The 24,157-nt window shown below is 38.9% G+C and overlaps 1 protein-coding gene across 1 annotated transcript in view; it reads left to right on the top strand.

Moving 5' to 3' along the window:
- The window catches only part of drd2a (dopamine receptor D2a), a 35,467-nt gene extending 12,161 nt beyond the window's left edge, over positions 1-23,306 (top strand). Inside the window, exons 2-8 of the mRNA XM_071497007.1 lie at positions 6,932-7,242; positions 13,247-13,356; positions 17,193-17,329; positions 19,449-19,657; positions 20,598-20,684; positions 20,972-21,359; positions 21,959-23,306. Of these exons, the coding sequence (XP_071353108.1) occupies positions 6,964-7,242; positions 13,247-13,356; positions 17,193-17,329; positions 19,449-19,657; positions 20,598-20,684; positions 20,972-21,359; positions 21,959-22,155 (1,407 nt within the window). The 5' untranslated portion in view covers positions 6,932-6,963 and the 3' untranslated portion in view covers positions 22,156-23,306. The remainder of the gene's footprint in view (positions 1-6,931; positions 7,243-13,246; positions 13,357-17,192; positions 17,330-19,448; positions 19,658-20,597; positions 20,685-20,971; positions 21,360-21,958) is intronic.
- Positions 23,307-24,157: the final 851 nt, after the last annotated feature.

The raw sequence follows: 24,157 nt of genomic DNA, 5'->3' as shown, positions 1-24,157 counted from the left end.
TCCAGCCTCAATCCATTTGTCACTTATTCCTGACATGTTGTTGTCACCCACAGCTGGATTTGTAACCAACACAGGCTGGCTTGGCACAAATTTTTTATGTAAATTTGCATAAGCAGTGTAAATAAATACAGTGCAGCCCTCAGGGCAGTCGGTGGTCCACTTGTTTCAAATATAAAAATATGCAAAGAAAAACAAGTGCCCAAGTAGAGACCTGTGTTCCGTCCTTCAAAGCAGAGCCTGGCTTGTGGGTGAGAAGCCTGTGAGGAATTAGCATTAGTGGCTCCTGCTGGAGTTCAAGGTAGGAGGGATCTGGGTTCAAAAAGTATCAGTCCCTAAGTATGCACAAAAGATTATAAGAATCTTCAGAGGAGTGCTTGACTGTTAATTCAGCAAAATTGCAGCTAGAATTAGAAAATAAAGGATTACTTCCAATTCTAATTCTTAACTTTACACCATCGTAGGACCGCATCTTTATGACAGTTAACAGCTACACTACACTATCTATGTAATATTAGCGACAATGTCATAGAAACTTGGAAGAATTTCTTTATAATGTAACATTTGTATTTTCATTTTGTAAATGACATGGACCTACGTATGTGGAACAAATTTAAAGTATGCAAAGTACTGGATTTGGACCAGGGTTCTTCAGCAGTCAGATGCCCATCACACTTACGGTTTTAAGTCATAGACATTTATATGTTTATTGCCCTTATTGCATTTTTTCAAAAGTGTATGTTTTATTAAAAATAAATACTATTTCTACATACCACTTATTAAATTTTGTAATTTTTTTCCAAAAAATTACAAAGTAAGGCTTTCTGGGGATTCAGAAGAGGAAGGATAGAAGAGATAATAAGGAGTTTACGGCTGAACTGACGACATAAGATAAGTTTTTACTTGGCATGCTTCAAGTTCAGAGAATGTTAGCATTGTTGACATGCAACCGGAAGCTAACGTCAGCTGGATTGGCTACAGTCGCAATAGAGAACAGCAGAGCAGAGACTTGGATTTGAGCAGTGTTGTGAATGACTTTTCTGAGTGCGAGACCCGGCAGAGGAACTTCTAACGGGTGAGTACAGGTTTCTCTTTGTGGAGTGGGATCAGAGATTTAAATATATAGCAACATAATCATTACCTCTCATATGTTTGAAAATGCTCAGTGTGTGCTTGTGTGATAACATATGGCAGCTATCACTAATGATGAATGATGAATTCTATAAATGCAAGTGATTGTGTGATCAGGTGCAGCCATCTGTCTATTCGTTCATACTGTGTAGACATATTGAGTTGCTCTGCTTTTCTTGTACAAGAAAAAATATTTACATCTGTGTCAATCACAGTTACATTACGCTACAGGATACTGCCTTTAAACACTGGTTCATGTTTTAGCTTTCAGCAGATATCCACTCTGTTCAAGATTCCTTGTTCAAGACATTAGGTTTTCCTGGTGGACTATTAGTCACTAGTTCAGTCGACTATTCTTTTAGTTTTAATTGTATTAATTAATTTATTTAGGTAAATATTTTTAGGGGCATCATAAAATGGTTCAAAGGGCCAAGTGGTTGGGGCACATACCATGTGGGCATAAGGAGCCCTGAGCAGCAGGTCCCCCTTTGAATCCTGACTGGTCACTTTACTGCATGTCTCTCCCCCACTCTCTCTCACCTATTACCTGTCTGACTCCACTTTCCCTGCCAAATGAAAGCATAAACATGCTCTAAAAAAAAAAACGAAAAAGAAAAAAAAGATGGTCCATGGCTGCGAAAGAATGTTCGAAGTAACATTGCTAACTTTATGCTACATTACAGAGAAATGCAAAACGGTAATAATGAGCTTATAATGAAATATACATCTTGTGCATGAATCAAGCCGTTTGTTAATGACACCAACAAAAGTGGCTATGACTTTGAATCAAGCTGCAGCCTCTGAGGCTGAAAAATGAAGTGCCAAAAACTGCAGTTCTTTGAATGACCTCACTCGGAAAGCAAGTCAATCGCTGTAGACTTCCACGTGAAAATGTCCAACTTTACAGCAGAAATAAACACGTTTGCAGTCTGGTACAATAATTTGCCCCTTCATGACAACTGTACGGGGGGTGAATTTTTATATAACATACCAGTTTAATTTTTATTAAAGCTTAAAGTTGTGGTCTCGCTGCTTTCAATGACAGGTGGGTGAGCGTGTCCTTACCAGTGAACGTACCAAAGTCTTGGCTACACATGTGCCCCTCCTCTTTGCCTATTTTTTAATTAGCCAAGAGATCAATGGAGTCAGGCACTACCAAGATGTGGACAACGGCGAAGCCCACTCTGAGCTTCAAAACCGCTTCTCAGAAACCTATGGGTGACGTTGAGGCTCTTCCATCTTTATTTACAGCCTGTGCTGTGAATGTGTTGGAACAACCAGCAAGGAGAGCGTTGGAGCGAGCAGCCGTGCTAAGTGGCTAATGTTATGTTGGCTCATCATGTTTCAAATATTTCAGGTCGACAAATAATAGGTGAATGATTGCCCTCAGAGTTTGCACGTCACTTTCTTGGGGTCATCCTTTCCCTCGAAATGATCTCGCAGTTTGGATTTAATAACTGTAACTGACTGTCCTGTGTTTACTATATGTTTCCATATTTGAGGTAGTGTGTTCCCCTTATAGTTGCTGTAAGGCTGCCATAAGGCAGGAGTTGTTGGCAGATACCCACTTTTCACGTGTGTTAGGAAAATAAAATGCTGCTATCCACTGCACTACATCTCTGTGTACGGTTTCTCATTTTATTACTAAATTTTGTTACTAAATATGCCCAGTCAGGTGAACCTAAGACACTTGGTTACATTGCTATCTAATAACAGCAGAGACCGGCTGGTTAAAATATGTCTGTCCTTGACTGACTGAGTGACTCAGTGTTGTAAGTTCCTGTGGAGAATGAAAATGTGGTCAACAAATACTTTTCTGATTGACTAACATTTGGTCATTAGGGGGCAGCCCTACAAGACACTGAGTCAGTTTTGGGTTATTGACCCTAACCTCTGACCTACCTGCAGAGAAAGGCATTCTTATTATTACTCTCAGGTAGAGGTCACAGAGGACATAATTTAAAGAAAATGAGATAGCGAAGGCAGCAGGAAGAGAGCATAGTTTTTTGTTTATAAGCAAGCACCAGCTATCAGACCAGCAGTCCCACGTACTGTAACTGAAGAACTAGAGCCTGCAAATAAATAAGATTAGACAGCACAGGGCATCCGCAGGGTACACACACAGACTGGTGCCCCAAAGCAATGCTTACACATCCCTCACCCTTATTCTCCCTCTCTTTTTTCTTTCATTGCTTCTCTTTAAATCCTTCTTCTCACTCTATCTGTACTGAGGCTTCCCTCTGCCCTCCTCTGGTAACTTTTCTTATTGATTTAGCTAAGTGCTGGCATCAAATTGTTATGATCCCTCTGTTATGTAGACACTTTAGTATGTATAGTTGCCTAGTTGTGGTATATACATCCTCACATTACCTGGTCTGTTTATCTCTCTAATGACAATCTGAAGTGGCCATCGGCAGACAAACATGTTTTGAGGTTTTAACATTCACAGTCAAGGCCAGAATAAGTGTGCACATGTCTGTGAATGTATAAGGCAATCTAATCAGTGCACTGACATTCAGATGTACTTGAGGTTAGATGTAACTGACCCTATTAAAAAATTCACAAGTCTGTCCTTCGCAAGTGAAACGTGTCCAGCTCAACAAGGATTTTCAAGGTCCTCTGAATAAGAACACGTCATGCTCATTTAAGGCTGCAGAGAGCACGAAAGATCGCTTAAGAATTTGGCCTTCACAAGTGAACAGTCCAGCGGATCAAGAGCTCCTTATTAAGCTTCGGTTGGTGACAAAAAGCTGAAAAACCCCTGCTGAAGAGATACCATGAAGAGTATCACTACCTGAAAAACAAAAAATGGCTTCACTTGTCAGATTTGCTAAGGATAACTTGGAAGTTTTTTTTCTGTTACTCAGATTTTTTTTCCTCATTAATAGCTGTGAAATCCTTTCTTGGTGTTATTCCAGTGTAAAAGTAGGAGTACAAAAACTGAAGTTCAGCTGAAGCTAATATGATGATTTACTGTCTCGGTACTGTTTCCTCACTGAGCGGAGAGATAATAACAAATTTATTGCTAAAAGGCTGTAACTTTGAAAGATACCCTCTTGATATGTCTGACTCAGTTCACTCCAGTTGCATATTAGCTTTAGCTGAACTGACCGAGGAACTGTACATATACAGACAGAGTTAAAAATAAAAAATAAAAAAAAGGTGAACCTGTCCCTCACTCATGAACCATTATGCACTGAACATCTTGGTCCTTTTTGCTTCCTCTGCACCACTTAGGGAATTAAATCAGAAAGATTTTAACAGGACAGTTTCAGGGTATGACTGAAAATGCAAACCTAGTCTAGGTCTACAGAGGGGCCTCAACTGGAGAAAATGTGCTGTTTGGAAGAGCAAAGTCAAAGCCCTGATCATAAGCATAATGGTGTAGCAGACATAGCCAGAGAGAGATACCAGACATAAAATGAGCTTTAAAGACTTTAAACTTTTAAACCTTTTAGCAAAGCTTAGACACATTTTGGATACAGTGTGCATCCAAAAATCTCAATACACTATATCATTAATTCACTCTATAATTATAAAATCTGATTTTTGCAGCAATACCTCTGGCTAGAGGCAGATGACAGTCATAACCTAACAACTACAACAAGGTAAAATTACAAGACAAAAATGCAGAAACAATTACAAGGGTAAGAAAATAATTGTCGGGCTGTGAAAATGAAATTAGGTGTAGAGATAAAATGAGTTAGATGTAGATGGGGATTTAAACAGATTCCAGTCAGCAGGAGCAGCAGCCTGATAAGCTCTAAAACCAGTTAGGGTGTGAGTCAGACAGGAGGAGGGAGTAAAAATGGAGATGGGAAAGGGGAAGATGACATAAACATTAATCTAGACAGGTATGAAGGAACTGCACTGCTAAGGGTTTTGTAAAATATGATGTGCCTGTGTATTTCTGACGTTATTCTAAAAAGATGAGACGCAAAGCTTTATCAAGTTTGCAGCCGTAGGTTCATAGTGTTAAAATGGGGAATCGGTAGTGTATAGTGTCAAATCTGCTGAGTGATAAAGATGAAGAGAAGTGCCATTGTAATCAAACAAAGAAATTATGCAAAGTAGACAGACTTCAAATATTCATAGGAACATGCAGGTCATAATCACATCCCATACTGTGTATGTGATGTTTTAAGGAAAATGCAGTTTTGTTCGCAGCAGAAGATGATAAATACACAAGGTGTTACACAGCTGGACTGACAGTCACAAGGTTACTTAAGGATTTACAGTGATGATGCATTATGCTGCTCTTTGGCTGGTTTGTGACACATTCTGAGTCACATTGTGACTTTTTTTTTTCTGTCTGATAATGCAAGTCATATAATGAGAACTGAAGTTGTGTGTGTGTTTTTTGTCAGTTAAAATGAATGTCAAATGTTGAATGTGAAACGACACTCATCATTTTCATTAAACAAAAGACATATTTAGTCTGCTCTATTGGAACATGCTTTTCTGGCACAAAACCACTAATTAATTTTTTTTAAGCTGCATCTTTTAAAGCAGATTTTGAAGGACTAATAGGTGTTTCAAATGCTTCTGCTGAGCAACCGTATTGATGAGACATAATTACAGACTTAAACCTTGTCTTAAAAGTAGCCTGGGGAGCAGTAAGTCAGTGACTGTGTCCCTGTTTTGTTTTGTATCTCACGATCTGCTAGCATGCCCATGAAAATGAATGTATACACTAGGAAGCACATGGATGATACAACAGAAATATTTGGCAACTGCTGAGGGCAGAAAGGCGTTCAAGCCGCACCATTCCAGTGGTTGGTGGTGGTTATATTCCAAGTAATGTAGTAATGCACAGGTAAAAAGGAGAATACAGGGGTCAAAAATGGAAATGGTTTTGTGTGCATGAAGAAGGAGATGTATTTAACATAGGCCTCACAGATGCAAAACACTAAATGTAAACTAAACTGTCTTGTTTGCAAGAACCTTTAACACCACCTTTAGCTAAGATCTCTTTTCCACATTTTGGCACATTTTTCTGCATAACAACATTCTGAAGGGGTGTTTTGTGTGAGTACTTGTACTTGCTACATAGTAAGGACCAAAAAAAGTATTTTACTAACAGAGTGAGGACATTTTGGGAAAGTGAGGACATTTTGGCCGGTCCTCACTTTTTGAGACACCTTAAAATCACATTTTGAGGGTTAAGACTTGATTTTAGAGTTATGGTTAGAATTAGGTTTAGGTTAAGGTTAGGGTTAGGGTTAGGGTTAGGCACTCAGTTGTGATGGTTAAGGTTAGGGTAAGGGGCTAGGGAATGCATCATGTCAAGTACAAGTATGTGTGTGTGTGTGTGTGTGTGGGTGGGCGTGTTTGTTTGTGTGTGTGTGTGTTGCAATGTCTCGGCAAGCTGTAAAAGATGATTTAGATTTCTGAAGAAAAACTTTCTGCACCACAGGGAATAGCCTACATAACTTTAATACATTACTATATGTTTTACACACAAGGACACTTCAGGGTGCATTTAAATTTATGGCAGTTCCCTAAATCAACCTCTTAAAGTTTAGATTTTTTCCTTTACATTTATTCAAGATGACAAGGACTTGGTTATAGTTTAATCAGATAGAAATAGGTAGATGCCTTCATTCCTTCATCATCTTGGACCAATTACTGGGTACAGCAGGGTATGAGAGATAGACAGATTGCTTCTTCAAAGTACCTGCCTGCAGGAAATTAGATTATGCCAAAACATAGCAGTTTCTCTCCATCACAAATTGCAAACATTCACGTGAATACAGCTACGTATTCAAATGCTGTTTTCTCTCTTTGTCTGCTTGTTTTGCAGGGCCCATTCTTGGCCTTCGTCACTCACAGCTAATGGATGTCTTTACCCAGTATGCCTACAATGACAGTTTCTATGACAATGGAACATGGAGCTTCAACGAAACAAATCAGTTGCAGAAACACCCTTACAACTACTATGCCATGCTGCTCACTCTGCTCATATTCGTCATCGTCTTCGGCAATGTGCTGGTGTGCATGGCTGTGTCCAGAGAGAAGGCTCTGCAGACCACTACCAACTACCTGATTGTCAGCCTTGCTGTCGCTGACCTTCTGGTGGCCACACTGGTTATGCCCTGGGGCGTGTACTTGGAGGTAGGGCAGGGAAGATGTACACACATCCACTCACCATTTACACACATGTACACTCTTTGCACATGCTTGAGGAGACATAAATAAGATGGCTGACCTACTCTCCCTATCGCTTTACCTCTTTTTCTCTCTCTTTATCTTGTGCCATTGGAACAGCATTTGGAAACAAAAGGCAATCGTGATTTGCAGACTTGCAGTCACAGCTGTAAGAAGATTCCTGACCAAATATGAGAGGTTGTTTGTTTTTGCAAAGAAAATTACTAATTTAAAAGAGAGAATTCAGTTCAGCATCAAATAGTATAAAAAAGTAGCCAAGCATGTTATTCAAACGACAGACATTTATGTGAAATCTGTTGCAAGCAAAATACTGGTGAGAACGGTTCCAGCCAAACTAACACCAATTGCAATAGCAGTACTACAGTATGTTACAGTGTCAAAACATCAGACAAGTCTATTGAGTCAGAGGTCACATTTATGACTTATTCTCCCTTACTGTGAAATATATCATTTTACATTCATTCCTGCATAGGTGAAAGCAGAGTTGCCTGTTAACCACCGCAGCTTAAAAGAGAACAGAGACGCAGGTCAAGCATAAAATCATCTTCAGTCTACCAAATCAATAGCAAGCAGGATGTGGCCTGTCTTTCAGAAAAATATCTCTCTACTGTGTCTCTTTGCTCATTTCTTCTGTTGTCCTTCTCGGTCCTGGGGTTATTTCGGACCATCAGGCTTTAGGTCACGCTGTCTGATGTAGAGAAAGGCAATCTAAGACTACTGGGACTCTAATCCTCCTGTGTATCTCTGTGAGTCATGATGATTATCACTCTGATCAGATTACAGTTTATAAATCCACAGGATGTCATGATGTCAGCCTGTTTCTCTGTATGCTTGTTTGTACATACAGCACAGTGGTGAATGGAAATGTGTCACTCAGTAATCTTACCAAAATACTTACACTTTTAGCAACGCAGAACATACTAAATTACTATTCCATGGCTGTTGTTGTTAGTAATTAAGAAAAAAACTTGTGATTATTGCCGCCAATCATCAGACTAAGTTTAGTTTTTCATTAGAATTGTTTACTTGCTTTCTTTGTTGGTGTGGGCAGCTTGGTACACAATGAGGAAGCCTGCGTCTGAGCACGTAAGACAGTATGAGTTGAATTGTAACCAGCGATGTGTCAAAGCTCCAAATTGTTGCATAGAGCTTTGTCATTTGTTAATTTTGGTATCATAGCAGAAAAATGAGTCTCTGATGGTGAAAAGTGGTTTAATTGTACGTGTGTGTTTTCAACTGTGTTTCTTTATTAGAGTGCGTTGCGCTGTTCTGTTTGTCTTTGGAGAAACCCACAAGTGTTGCACAGCCCTTTCTGCATAATGAGGACGGAAGCAAGCATCAAAAACTGTTCATTGTTACGTCAGGATTGTGGATTAAAGGGGTACCCCAGTGCTTTACTATTACAATTCCATAAAGTTATGGGACTTGCAAAAGAATGGTCAAAATCAAAGCAACAGAGGCTGAAATATCTGGACTTTCAGTCCCTTGCATGGATCAAGCTCCACAATACATTTCCCATAATGCAGTTCAATAACATTCTTTCGTTTGACCTAGCCCTCAACTACATGCCCCCAGTTTGTAACACAGGCTTTCTGTTATAAATATTCTTAGTGTGCAGACCCAAGCCCAAGATATGGATGGATGACATCACTGTGACATCATTTAGGTTATTTTCTTAGGTTTTAGAGAGCACTGTGTAGAGCCACAGAAGACATTACAATGTTACAATACCAACAGCTGTTTTAAGTGGTTAAACCCTTTGTGAAGAATAAACTTACCTTCAAATATGCAGTAAAGTATACTAGCAAATAACTTGTATGTGCTTTGAAAATGTAGGAATTTATTGTCTGACATAATTTGTTATCAAACTTTGAGCAGTGTTTTATGACTTATCTCTTCTGGATAATCTTTGAGATGCTTTGAAAGGAAATAGTTCTGCTTCAAAATTATTAATGCGACCCACAGGGAGTCCAATCTAGATCAGTAACTGGCAGATTTGATTATTATTTCATTTAGGTTAAGAATTGTTTTCCTGAACACATGGCAGGGGGGAGGAGGAGGGGTCCGACAGCTGTGTTCATCCCAACTCATCCTAAGACAATAACATAGAGAACTGCTCCATTTAAGCAGTTTCCAGATTATTACTTAGAGACATTTTATCCCTACAGGCTAATTATAACACTTTGGGTGAGATCTCCCACAGATTGATATGCTCAGAACTAAGATGTTTGACAAAGTCAGGATGGATTACTCAGCCTCTGTTTGGAATGGGATGCTCATCTGATTTTGGTGTAGAATGGTATAAATACTTGCAAATAAGAAACAGTTTGGTAGAAGTGGGAATGTTGATGTTTCTGCAGAAAGGGAAACACAGTTCACATCATTCTAAGGCAAATGCCAGCGAGTTTATATTTGCATTTGTGTTGTGAAAGTGAAACACCAGTTAAATACAAAGCTCAGCTCACAACAGCTGGGCTTTGGCTGCGAGATTTTTTATTTATTCATTTTACATTCTTCAAAACATGCCTCTCCCACCAGAGACTCAGTCGAAAATTGCGTACATCTTTGAATAAAGACAACAGACACATTTAGCAATTTTGTTAAGTGTTTGGTAACAGTATTGTTTGTCTCTTTTTTCTCTAGATGTAAGATGTTTTTTTCCCTTTATCTGTGTGTAAACATTTTATTTTTTTGAACTTGGTTCTCACAGACCATAGTCGTGACTGAGTTTCTCGTGTTAATAATGTATATGCAGGAAATAAAATGAGTGTGTCACAGAGTGTGGGCAGGGCATTCCACCTGACCTTTATTATTAAATGCTAAATTAGCATTAATTACCAGTTTTTTTTTTTTCCTTCTGCCAGCGTGACTGAGTTAGAGAGCGTATGGAGGGAGCATCATGCATGACTTTTTAAAAATCAAGATGAATAAAAAATACACCCTTTTTTGGAGTGGACTTTAATGTCAGACAGAAAGTCCTGTTGAAATTAAACTGCTTTTTTTGTGGTCAGCTGCAGCACACATACCTGCTCTGTGAACCACATGTTCTGTGCTCTCCCTTGAGAAAATATAAAAACCCAAATGGGAGGAATTCATATTTTATTTTACATGATCTTTGCATTAATGCCATAGAATTCCATGAAACTGTCATTTTTAATTCAATTCAAGTCCAGTTTAATTTCTGCTTTTGACAGGCATCGCAACTGGATTTTCAAGACGAGCAAATGGTGTAGTTCATAAATCTTGAAGAAATGTCATCAATAATATAAACAATAATATGATATACTAAATGTTCCAAATATTATATTTCTAAATCTATAATGCTCAGACAGTAGTCTCATTCAGATCACAAGAGACCTGAAAAGAAACATTTCTAGTCAAACAACCACAAAATCTACAGTAGGAACAAGATAAATAAAGCCAGACAACTAACAATCAGGATACAAAACAGGATTAAAACAGAATTACTAAAAGTTGTTACAGTCATTATAACAAGAGAAAGTAAACCTTTGAAATTTTCAAGAAAAATTAAAAAGTCAAGCTTAAGAGCAGTGCACAGGGGATAATGTTAAAATGGTGCATAGTGCATTAAACAGATCATACCTACATGTATAATCTAAAGTTTGTAAATGAATATCGTGATATGATTATTCCCTCTTGTCATCAAGCAAGTCCATGCCGATACAAAGATAAATGATGAGTGGCATTTCGTCAAAGGTCATTTCAATCAGGAGAGACAAGTGAATGAAGTGAAAGTAAATATTTTAATTAGCCAATACATGTGATGAATAGTGCCAAAATGATAGACTTTGGGATGAGCAGCAGCAAAATACATATACGTATATGTATATAATCCACCCCAAGACCAGACACTGGTGGTGGTGGAGGCTGACTATCCCTCTGATGCCGATGATGGCTGAGAATACTCTGAAACTGATAAAGGTCGAAGATCCCTCGACGATGGGATGGCTGAGAGACCTCTGACGTAGAGATGCCGAAGAACCCTCTGACGCCGAGAAGACTGAAGATCCCTCTGAGACGGATTATGGCTGATGGACTCTGGAACCAGGTGGAGATTCGGGAGGAGGAGGGGCGCACGTCAGCGGAGCAGGAAACTAAAACTGAGAATGGAGCGCCAGCAGATGATAGGCTAACCAGAAAGTGTGTTGCCCTGCTATTGGTTAGTTGTGAACAGCTGTCTGAACAGCTGAAAGGACAGATGACATCATATGCATGCAAGAGGATAGGTCTTCCTGATTGAACTTACGCTAGAGCTTCATTATATATTAATTTGCTGACATGTAACATGTGAAAATAATTTGTGCACTGTGTAATGTGTGTACTTTGTCTTTATAATACTTCTTATTTTCATGCATGCACTTTTGAATTTCTGCAATGAATGGTACCATATTTACCAACATTTTTGTTTATCATTTTTCTTGTGAATGCCATAAAGACAGCCACATTTTCGATGAAAGAGCAGGGTGCATGTTTCATTTCACCCTGATTTTAAATTGCACTTTTAAACCATTGCCCCCATTAATGCATTTTCAGTTTCCCAACACCTTACCTTTGTAAATTAAATCAGAACACCAATACATTCTGAATTATGATCCTATGCATAAATGCACATTCTGAAGCTATAATATGAAGTTGAAGAAGTGGGTTTGGTGGGAGTGAAATAGCAAAGACAAAATTGAGAAAATCAGTTTCCAAATCAAGTGAATGCAAATTCACTTGATTTGGAAACTCAATTTTCGTAGACCTTTGGACCCTACTGTTTATCCAACAGATACAAATAAGCCTGTGTTGCAGCCTTGTGGACCTGCAATGGTTTTCAGCTCTAATGAGGTTCTTAAACTTGTTGTGGGTTGCAGCACTGATGAGGATGCAAAAACCTGCAGAATGACAAATAAAGATCAAGAACAAGAATCCAAATGATGGTTGTGAAGGAGAGAAATAGGCAGACTGAATGGACAGAACAAGATGATGGTGTAGAGATACAGAGAAGACAAATGTCAGGAGCAAAAGGTCGGAAAAACGCAAAAGAGAGGAGAAGGGAGGGGAGGTTGCAACAGGGAGAAGGGCACTCATTAGGCTGTCAGATCATCCTGCAGTCACTGCTAGTGTTGTAGACGTAGGCAACAACATAATTTTATAAAGACACGGCCTAGGGACAAAGATTAATCAGTCACAGCGAGGTAGGAGTTGCCCCTTGACACACACATCTCCCTTACCCTTTTCAGAGCTGTGGGAGGAAGCAGGTGGGCTGTAGTGTCAGGCAAAGTGGGTGGCATCAAACCTGAGAGCATCACTGAGTTTAGTTTCATCATGGGGTTTGGCCATGGAACAGAGAGCAACAGAGGTATGAATACAAATAGGTTTCGATCATGTCTTTGATTGAGAGCCATCTAGGGCTGCAGACCAGGATGCATGTTAAAGGATAATTATCTCTCTGACACTGTGGGTGTCTATAGGTTTTTGCAAAAATCTATAGTGCATAATTCCTGCTGTTGTGAGTGAAAAGATGTAAAGCAGTAAAGTCTGTAAGATAATTTATCATGTGCCACCATATCAGGTGTAACATTAATTTGGATAACATGAATATGACAGATCAACAGGACCTTATGCATATTGTAAAATATATATTCCAGCTGTTTTACAACTCATGCTCATTTATTTAGTCTATTTTGTATTAGACCCCACTTACAACTAAGCTACGTCTTACCACTCAGAGCACTCTTAAATTTTCTTTCATGCTTATACTCCTTTCTGTTACCGGTGTGGAACTAACATGGAAAAATACAAGAAGGCTTGACTGTCAGGATTGCTTTTTGTTGCAGAAGGAAAATGTGTCTTTTCTCCCAAGGTGTTGCCTTTTCCGGGCAAGTGGCTTTGTTCTGTTGACTGTTGCTGTAAACTGCCATTTGTTGATGTTTTTCTCTTCTAGGTAGTAGGAGAGTGGCGCTTTAGCAAGATCCACTGCGACATCTTTGTCACTCTGGATGTGATGATGTGTACAGCCAGCATCCTCAATCTCTGTGCTATCAGCATTGATCGGTGAGTTCGTCACCACACAGATTGTTTAGTCCTGTCTGTCATGCTTCCTGCATCGATTCTTAATGGAAATCTTTACCTTCTGAATAGCAGAAGTCAAGTCAAGTCAAATGTATTTATAAAGCACATTTAAAAACAACTGCCCAAATGCAGAACAGTCAAAATAGCAAAAGCCTTTTTTCCCCACAGTGGTCTAAACAAGGCATTTGTGTGGTAGGTGATGTTTTTAACCAGCAAGGTCTTTGCTCTTTCCAAGATTTGAAGGAGAGTTTTTCTCTTACAGGCTCTTTTATCTTAAGCTCACCACAGCATAACACAAAATGTATGCACTCTTACCCCAACACACTTTGATAGCTCTAATTTTTCGCAAGAGTAAACTGGTAGCTTCTGTTTACAACAGACCTTGTTGTGACATCAAAACACTCCCAGTGACAAAAAGATTTTACATTATGATGGAGCATCGAATAAGTTCAAAGATGGTTGACAGTGACATATGCACTACATGTCCTGGTTCTGTTAGAGGAAAGTACTAACATATGTTCTGGTATTGTTCTACTATGAAAACTTTTTGGGAGTATATCAATATGATTATGAGAATTATCATTGATAAAGCCCTTCCCAGCTGCCCTACTCTTTATCTCATTGGGTACAATCCAAATATTGTTCCCTATGTGCTTGGTGATCAACAATTGTGTTTTGCATTATCTCAATAAACAATTGTTTGCAAGAACAATAGTAAAAACAGAAAATAACACAATAAAAACAGAAAGACCAATTGAAAAGACAATGAAATAATAAAAACAAATAAAGCAACTCTCATACTGACTTAAAAGCCAAGGAATAAGATTTGAGCGTCATCTGCATAGCAATGGAACGAGATGCCAAATTTTCTAAGAACGGACCAGGAAGATAGGATTGGCCTGAGAACAGTACCCAGAGGGACTCCACAAGCAAGAGACGCTGTACCACTCCAGAGAAGTACCTTCAATGCCAACTCAGTGCTCCGGGCATGAGATGAGGATACTAGGGTCTTCTGAATCAAATTCTCGGAGTCAGCAAATAAAAAACTGAAAAATTAAAAACTGTTAAAAGTGCAGATTCAGTGCTGTAAAGGGCTTTAAAACCAGACTGGAACGCCTCAAGAATGGCATGTATGTCTAAAAATTGTATGACTTTCTCCTTTTTGCAGTAGGTTTTTACAGCTTATTTGCTGGAAGACCCTGCATACTGCAGCTGAAAACTGACACTAGACCTTTAAGAGCAGTAAAAGAGTCAAAGCAATAAACAATAATATGCAATAAACAATAAAATGCGGAACCCCACAGCTGAGGGAAACTGTCGAGTCTGGGGATAATTCTCTGTGGGTTTCGTCACTACAAGCAACTTGCACATACACATAATCATTAGATTTATTTGTTTATTTTAAAGTAGCTTTAAATAAATACACAAATAAAATACTAGTACATGACGTTATCTTTATGTCTTGTCTACAAGCCCTCATCCTGCTGGATTCATTAATGCCTCATCCAAAAATACATTCAGTTATTTGGTTATGATTCAGTGATAAATGACACACAATACACACAATAATCACAATCAGCTGAAGGAAGCAGAATTGCACTGGAACGCTGTTCATCTGAAGGGCATGTTAAGCTTGAGCTTTCAATATTAAAACTGTAATAAGTTATCATGTAAGGTTGACAACCAGAATATGCATTGAAAGCGTGAGAGCTCGGTGTATTGTGGATGAAGCACTCATGGATAACTCTGGAGAATACCAACGACATAACATTTTTCATATTTTCATTTTACGGAATTCTGTCATGTTTAATTTGACATTTTTTGATTTTCTGCTTGGCTGCATTTTCATCTTTAACATTAAATATTCACAATATATATAACATTGACACAATTGCAAATCTTATTGGAATGATTGAATTAGGATACATATGTCTCTCATATGTGGGGAAAAGCTTATTATTCTAAATAATCTCATGGTAGATCATTTTCTATATGTGTGTGCGTGCCAGGGAGAAATGGCATCCAATTTTATATTTAGACATCATTTATATGACTTGTGCCTTCTTCAGTACTTTTGAATACTGATCACTGACAGGGTGAGCATGACAGTATGAAGAATCATTTTTCCGGGCTGAAGTACATTTCAGGTTCCACCCATCTGACGCTGATTTGTATAAGTTCAGATTGGAGTCATAAACAAATGTGTTTTCCTTTATCAGTCCAGCAGCTCCAGGCAGCATTGTAATTTAAACATCAAAGGATTGTTTCTTTCTCTGTTAACTTTGTTCTTATTCCACAATGTGGAGCGAATTGGAAAGTGATCACATAACAGGCTCTATTTTTGTGAATCTGTGTGCAAATACAAGTCAAAACTAAGGGACCATGCACTTACCAGTATCATCAATTTCCTTTTGGTATTTTGTGACCACAGGCTAGAAAAGAAGTTTGTTAGTTTTTCTGTTATTAAAAGGATGAATACATTATAAGCAGTTGGAGCTGAGGTGCCCTCCAACAAATCAGCTACACTTTTTTTAGAAGCAGAAGACTAATGAACCTAAGACAAAACTGTGTTCATGTAGGAGGTGATATGAATATACACATGCCAAATATGATTTAACAGAACTCCAATTATGTTGCCAAAAGGCAGACAGTTTTAAGTGGAATTGGAAGACAGCTCCCTATCAAAAGGCTTTCAGGTTGTCATAATATGCACTCAAATGTTTTACAAGACAATGATGTCAAAGCAGTTTGGCTTTAACTTTAGTAACACGCAGCAAGGCAAAATATTTTCTGTAATTAGCATTTTTCTTATTTTTGGTAATTCACTTAGTCATATTTGAATGTTTACATTCAGTATACTACTCCAAATACAGTGACGAAAATGAATGTCTGTTAAACTCCAGCTCTGTCAGTAATATGACATAAAACATGATTGTGTTATTCCTGCTGTTGAGATGCCTCAAGAGTTTCACTACATCTAGAATGATTTTAGCAATATAACCTGAAAATCTTTGCAGGATAGAATACAACACTTTCATTTGGAGTCCTGTTGTTCCGGCCACCTGGAAAATATGAATTCTGTATAAATCTGTTTTAGTTCTGTTTTTGGTCTCTACCAACACCTGAGGGGAATATATGTCTCTTTAGCTGCTAAATGCATCAATATGTTCAATAGCAAGGTGCTTAAGCATGTGCTGAGCCGTTAGCATGTAGCCAAAACCGACACTATGAGAGCGGTAAGAATGGACCAAAAAGATAACGTTTGGGCTGCCACCTAAACAATAAGCTGAAACTTGCTATAAAGCTCCACAAAGCCAGCGGAAGCTGTAATGTGTCCTGCACTGTAAAGATTTGTGCATTTCCTGGTGAATACAGCAAGCTCACCAACAAGGTCAACCAATGTAGCAAGTTTAAATGATAAGGTCTTTCCTGTGGGGGAAGAGAACAGGCTCCCTTCCAGGGCATCATCTTCACAAAAAATGCAGCCAACAGCAAATAGCTGTTTCCAAAGGGCCAGTCCACCATCAAACTGGATCTGATCCAAGGTGACAGGCAGCATTTCTTGCTTAACCAACTTGTAGCTTCCATGTTCTTGATTGTCCTTTAAGTAAAACCCCTTCCACTGATGAATAAAGAGAAACACAATGGGGATGCATTTAGCAATAGATCATTAAAAATGGAAAATGAATGCATCCAAATCATTCAGGTGTAGGACAATATTTTTGTTGCACTTGTCATACTTTCCTTAATGTCTTGCAGAATGGTGTCATATTTTCATAGACTCTAACTAAAGCGTGTTTTTTCTTCACCCCTTACAGTTACACAGCGGTTGCAATGCCCATGCTGTACAATACTCGCTACAGTTCCAGGAGACGCGTCACAGTAATGATCTCTGTGGTGTGGGTACTGTCTTTTGCCATATCATGTCCCCTGTTGTTTGGCCTAAATAACACAGGTAAGAGTGAAGAAAATGCACATGTGCTCTACTGTGTTGGAAACAGAAATGTTTTTTCATGGTGTATGACTGAATTGGTGGCGCAATAGTGGTGCTGTACTGTATTATTCATCGGTATATTCTCTGCACAGTACAGTATGTACATTAAACATTGTGAATAGTTAACTGACTTATCTTCTTCTAAATGCTTTCCCATAATGAATACAAGCTACCAGCTTTTGTGAAGATTTATAGACTAACCCATGCCAGTAGCCGTTTACTTCATACTGACATGTAACTACCTTTAGAGAGCCTTTGGCCCCTTCATTGCTTATTTCAAGGAAACAGGCTTTAATGGAGGATTACGGTTAAACCGGGTTCGATTAAGAGCTTTTTGGAGGCACCGACTTGTTGCTGACCAGCTCCCATGGCTCACGTCCTGTCACTTTGAAGCTCCACTCATCTCTTTGAGTGCCTTGATGTAATGTCAATTCTGTCAGGATTGAGATGTTTGGATTTGTCAGCCCCACTACCACTGTCAAACAGCTGCAGATCCAGCTAGTGTTAGCAGCAGGAAGCATGACCAGAGATATCTCAGCAGCAGTAACCACAGAGACCCAAGCTATTTAAGATTTGTTTTTAAGCTATAGCAGCTCATGTTTAAAATATTTCTGTCTTTGGGTGTAGAACGCTTGTAGAACTGTGAGGTTTGTCAGAGGTGTCTGGTGATCCTTTCAAACACAGATCATGACAACCACAGATTTGTGTTGTAAAAGGAATGCAGTGTATAGAGTTACCTAAGCACTGTATAATGTGCCTGTCATTCATCTGCACTCACACACACACACACACACACACAGGCAGGCACACATACGCACAGTCTCAAGCTTGTGTGCATGCATGTGAGTGTGTGCCATCTGAATAGGGGTTCAGTGACGTGTTAAAGGCAACAAGAATAACATGAACAACAATAGTGGACCAGCAGCAGACAGGCCAGAGCTTTGTTGTCATAGTTACAATAATGTTGTTAAGATTACGGAACAGTCACAGTTTGGGTTAAAATAAGCACGTGGTTAATGTTTGTCAGTACCTTTGTTGTCATGGTTACAGTAATAAAGATGTGCTTATGGTTGTGGAACGGTCATGGATAAAATAAACACAACTGTCAGTTTGATACAGGAGATGAAGAGTGGTCTCCCATGTTGATGTTCTGTATTTTGCCGACCCCATCATTTACCCCAACCTCCTTACTTACATTCTCCTTTGTTCCTGTCATAATCACTACAGCCGCTAGAGGTTGCCTAGCAATAAAAAGTAACTATGGGTCATAGTAAGATGCTTTCACAGATGACGTATGGGGTCATTTTTTAGGGGAGAACAGTGTTGTGCAAGGGAATTTCAATCAACAATAAGCAGCAACTTAGTATGTATAGTCTGCAAAGTTTGTGGGCTTTCCAGGGGCAGACTGAAGAAAAAATGGTCAAAACTGACCAGCAACTTATTTTTAGGCTCCATTATTATATCCGTTATGGATCCATGATGACTCATGGATTTACCATGATGACCCTAACTTAATGCTGTTATCTGTGCTTGTTTGGCAACAGCTGCTGCCTAATCTGAAGCTGACTTCAGGGACTGAAGTTTGTTTGGTGCCTTTTTAACTTGAGTCTAGAAACTGGACAGAGAGGACAGCTCTAAGACCCGTCACCACACCGGTGTGCAGGGAGTTAAAAAGTCTGTGATGTAACTTTCGGCAAATTTGGCTGGCTTTAAAAGTAAATCAGTAAAATCTAAAATTAACAAGCAACCAGGGCAGAGTCTAAAATTGGGGTGATATAATCTCTACCAAACTCAGAGAGGGGTAGGTAGGAATAAAAAGGATTGCAGTGGTTTGGGGGGGGGGGGGTGACCTCCAAGTGAGGAGAGTGTATGAGTGGTTAGATTTTTGGATGCATTTTCAAGAGATTAAGATCAAAGCACAAACCCGCGGTTCTTCACTGCAAATTCAAGGCCAACTAAGCTCCCCATTTCAAGAGTCACAGTGACAAAAACACAACAAAATTGCACTAAAAAGAATGTTTTTGGATGGAACATAACATCCTGTCTGAAGCCTTTATTCACCCTGTGCTTATCTCCACAGCTACTCGTGATGAGTCTCTCTGTGTGATCGCTAATCCGGCCTTTGTGGTATACTCTTCCATCGTGTCCTTCTATGTTCCCTTCATCATCACTCTGCTGGTTTATGTGCAAATCTACGTGGTCCTGAGGAAGCGCAGAAAACGTGTAAACACCAAACCAAAGCAGCGTGTCTGTCAGGCTGCTGACCCTGATGTAGCCACTTCACTGAAGGTGAGCTGCCATAGCAAAATGTTATTTCTTTAAATTATACCTGATACCTCATTATTCTTTATGAACATTTTGTTCAACCAGAACACCAGAACATAAAAAAATCTTGTCTAGTCTCGTATGAAATTGCAATCAATAATTTTCTCAACCTAATCATATTTGATGGTTTCATGGACAAGCATTGTATTACATAACAACATTCACGGACAAGATTAATTTTCTGAAAACATTCAAGGCAAGGGACTGAAAGGGCGAGGCTCAGTTATACCGAAGGCATTTTAAGTGTTTTTTTTTCCCTTTATATGTAAATTAAATACATCATAACTGGTTCCATCCCGGAGAATGTGTAAAATCTTATTGTTACATTTACTAGTACTTGTCAGTGTCAAAAGCCACCATGCAACATACGACGGCCCTCAAATGACCTTTTGCTTTTCTGGGTTATTGATTTTACTGACACAGTGAAACTCAATGGGCTCTGCACAGGAAGTCAAGTAATGCCTTTTATCCAGTGCACTACATTACTCCTGTTCATGCATGGCTTTACCCTGTGGTTTGTGTGTGTGTGTGTGTGTGTGTGTGTGTGTGTGTGTGTGTGTGTGTGTGTGAGATATGGTATGCAGTAAGACCACACATTACTATATAATTTAATGATCTGTGAAGTCATTATATGCAGCAGCATATTGACATATATGTTTCATGTATACTGTTAATTGTTGGATAAGTTTATTTCGTCTGAAATAATTTCATCACACAATTTTTTTCAGTGTCAGGTTAATTAAAGCTGCAGGTCAGATTCTTGCTAAACAGTCTTTCTGTACCAGAGCTTGATGTAGCCTCATTGACCCAGTAGGCAGTGGGACCTGTGCTTTGACGGCCCTTTTGTCAGTTGTGCTGTGACATTGTGCCCTCACCTTGCCTGACACAGCTGCTTTCATTTCAGGATAAGTGCACTCATCCAGAGGATGTGAGGTTGTGCACCATGATTGTTAAATCTAATGGGAGTTTTCCTGTCAACAAGAAGAAAGTGGTGTGTGTGCTTTATGTTCCTTTGTGTACAGCTCTTATTTTCCAAAAAAGTTTAATTGTTGGAAACACATTTGTTTGGCCCGTAAAAGATTTAGTAAGGTGTCACCTTGAAGTTTTCCTCCATTTCTCACAGAAATTATAGCTTTAAGGCACCGTTCTGCAACAGTAAATCTAAATTAAAGACAGAAAATCTGATAACTTGTTATCTATCTATTATCTATTATTTTAAATATCACCAATTGTACAGTAATCTCAATAAAAAATAACCATCTGAATCATATTGCTCAGATTTTCATCAAAGATGGAGTCAATGAGGGGGAAGATCTGGAGCTGGATGAGCTGAACAACAGTGGCAGCAGCCAGAAACAGAAGCAGCAGCCACAGTGTGCTCTTGGAGACACTCCAGCCACTAGCCACCAGCTACTGATGCCCAACAAGGCTAACGCTAGCCCCACCTCCACACCTCCCACTCCCCCTGAGGAGGGCCAGAAAGCAGTAAAGAATGGAGATCCTACGAAGGAGACTCTGGGGGATCCAGCACCTGTTGTGGCCAAAGCCTTCCAGACACAGGCCTTACCTAATGGTAAGACTCAGACCTCTGTGAAGACCATGAGCAAGAGGAAGATCTCCCAGCAGAAAGAGAAGAAAGCCACACAGATGTTAGCCATCGTCCTCGGTAAGTTGGTTCACTTGCTGCTTCACTTGCTTTTTTTTTTTTTTTTTTTAGACCTCCCATCTGGTATAAATATTGTATGATCACTTATGCTGAAAATAAATTAAACCGAATGCTGTTTTATGTGAGTATACACATTAAAGTAGATCTGACACTGTAGAATGAAACATTTCCACAACCAAATTACTATATTTTTGTCATCAACTTTGCACTTGTAAATCAGCATGCAGTGAGCACAACATCAAACCAGTAGGAGACTCTGTTCAAACTCATTAAGACCAAATATGTGTTTGTATTGCAATTTACCACAAGCTAATCCTGTAGCGTACAATTTTTTTATTGCTGAGCTTCCAGTCATCTTATGTCCTTGGCAACCTCCACATGTATTTTTATTTCCATCTCAAATTTTTTGGTATGATCTGAAACAGGACTTGAAAACAAGTCAGGATGTGATGCAATGAAAAGAAATCATTCTGATACTTGTATTTCACTGTCCAACTCCACAATATGTCACCCTGACTAATATAAGAGCTTCCTTCCTCATCATTTTCCTCTCTTTCTCTGTCCTTTTCTAATATTTCCATTTTTTTTCTTATCCCCAGGTGTATTCATCATATGTTGGCTGCCGTTTTTCATTACACATATCTTGAACACCCACTGCCCAAAATGCAAGGTTCCCGCTGAGATGTATAACGCTTTCACTTGGCTGGGCTACGTGAATAGTGCTGTAAATCCTATCATATACACCACCTTTAATGTTGAGTTCAGAAAGGCATTCATTAAGATCTTGCACTGCTAAACTGCAACGTCGCTGGTCTCATCAGACCGAGGGAGGAGTGATGAGTAAAAGCATCTCTTCTGGCAAATACCTCATCCTGCTTAGGAAAACGCACCACGGGGGGAAACTGCGATCTGCTTTTTAAAGTTATGGAGCTGAGTGACCAGAAAACTGATGGTGTCTTACTTAAAGACATGTTGGCTCTATATGTGAACTGTTTGTGGACAAATCACTGAATGTAAAACAAGAAATGTCTGTAACAATGACTAGTTTCATGGAGAAAAGAAAAATGTAACATTGAAATCATTGTGCTTGTCATGTAAGGAGCCATCTGTGTATACCACACACATACAAGTTGCAAACTGCTTTTTATTGTGTGTGTACTTTATGTTTTGATGATGGAAATTTTCTGCAAATCTTATAGATATCAAGTCAGTGTTCATTGCAGTGTTAAAACTGATATGTGAGCTCTTATTCTTAAAACCTATCACTGATTGGAATGTGTATTCAAGACAACAGATGATTTATTTGCTGTATAATGTGGCAATGCCAATATCCACATATTTGCAATTTTATAAATTGAAATATATATTATTATTATTATCTCTATTATTATTATTATTATTATTATTATTATTATTTGCTGTACATAGTTTTTCTTAACACATTAACTGTGATTATATGCCTGCAATGGAAATGTGATGCATGCTACACTGCTCCTCTACTTGACTTCTCATGAAATGTATGTTTAACAAAAAATGACAAAAGATGTCCAATAAATGAAGTTATGAGACACTGTAAGGTGCCACATGAATACCAGTGTTTGCTGTGTGCATACAGATACCCAGATACCCATAAATGACTTGTCATTATTCAGCAGCCTCTCTCTTATTTTCAGGATTGGTCCGCAGTTGAATAATGTTTACTGGAAGTGACTGTGGGCATTGCTGCAGTGGAGTTGTTGTCTGGCAAACTAATGACCTATGTGTGGACTTTGCAGTTCCCGGGTATAAAATCATGTGGAGGTGTGCAACCCCTGAAGCAACTCCCCGGGGCCTTTGCTAAGTAAGAATAAGGTGAACCTGGCAAAACTACAATATCTGTGTGTATTGTTTTGGGCAACACAGACTGCATCATTTTCAGTTCAACAATAAAGACCGTATTATCATCAATGATGTGTTAATGTTTTGATGAATATAGGCTACAAAGTACTATAGGCTAAGTGAAATCACAAAACTGTTATTGTGGTAGTTGGTGTGCAAAACACATGTACATCTTGCTGCTTCACAAACAATTGTAACTGAAAAAAACAATTGAAAAAAAAAGAAAAAAAAGAAAAGAGATATAGAGCTATCAAACAGACCCAGGAGTGTGTGTTATTAAAGAAACAATTTCCCACATTGATTTGCATTGTGCCACCTCTATTTTAGGCTGGCTTTGAAATGTAAACTGGACCTGTGGCTGTAGCCACACCCATTGGATGGACTGACCATTTTAACGATGACACCTGCCTGAGTCAGCCTGAGTGTTCTGTGCCTGATGACGAACCGAAGTGTTATACGTTTTCTAGATGTAATAAAAAGTTACATGTTTTTCAAAGGGAGCATTGTATAATGTTGAGTCTTCGGGAGACCGATTATTTGTGGGAAATGTGGTAGTTCTTGCTCTGCTGTTAGCAATCAAAGAGTTCAACCGCAGTGACAAGGTAGCAGAATAAAATGTTACTTTTCAAGACAGTTCATCACTTGTGGTGCTGATGCTGCTGATGCAGCCATTATACTGGAAACTCAGAAAAAAGTTTAGCTGTTTTTGGTTGAATCAAGGGAAGAAGCAAAACCGTTCTACATGGAATGTATGTCAGAAGACCAGTTTTCTTCAGTGTCACATCTTCAGAGTGGAAAAATAAAACACAGATTTATTCCATCTGTCTACCTATATCCTTTGGAGGTGGGGGATGCTGCCCAGAGTTAGACGAGAAGATAAATTCCACTCTCATAGCTGTACTGTATACAGTATGAAGCTG

Source organism: Trachinotus anak, unplaced genomic scaffold (genome assembly GCF_046630095.1).
Source record: "Trachinotus anak isolate AG129_WGS33_773 ecotype Australia unplaced genomic scaffold, CSIRO_AGI_Tana_v1 ptg000014l, whole genome shotgun sequence".
NCBI classification, from domain to species: domain Eukaryota; kingdom Metazoa; phylum Chordata; class Actinopteri; order Carangiformes; family Carangidae; genus Trachinotus; species Trachinotus anak.
Note: the sequence above shows the minus strand (reverse complement) of the source record. Positions and strands in the feature narration are given on the sequence as shown.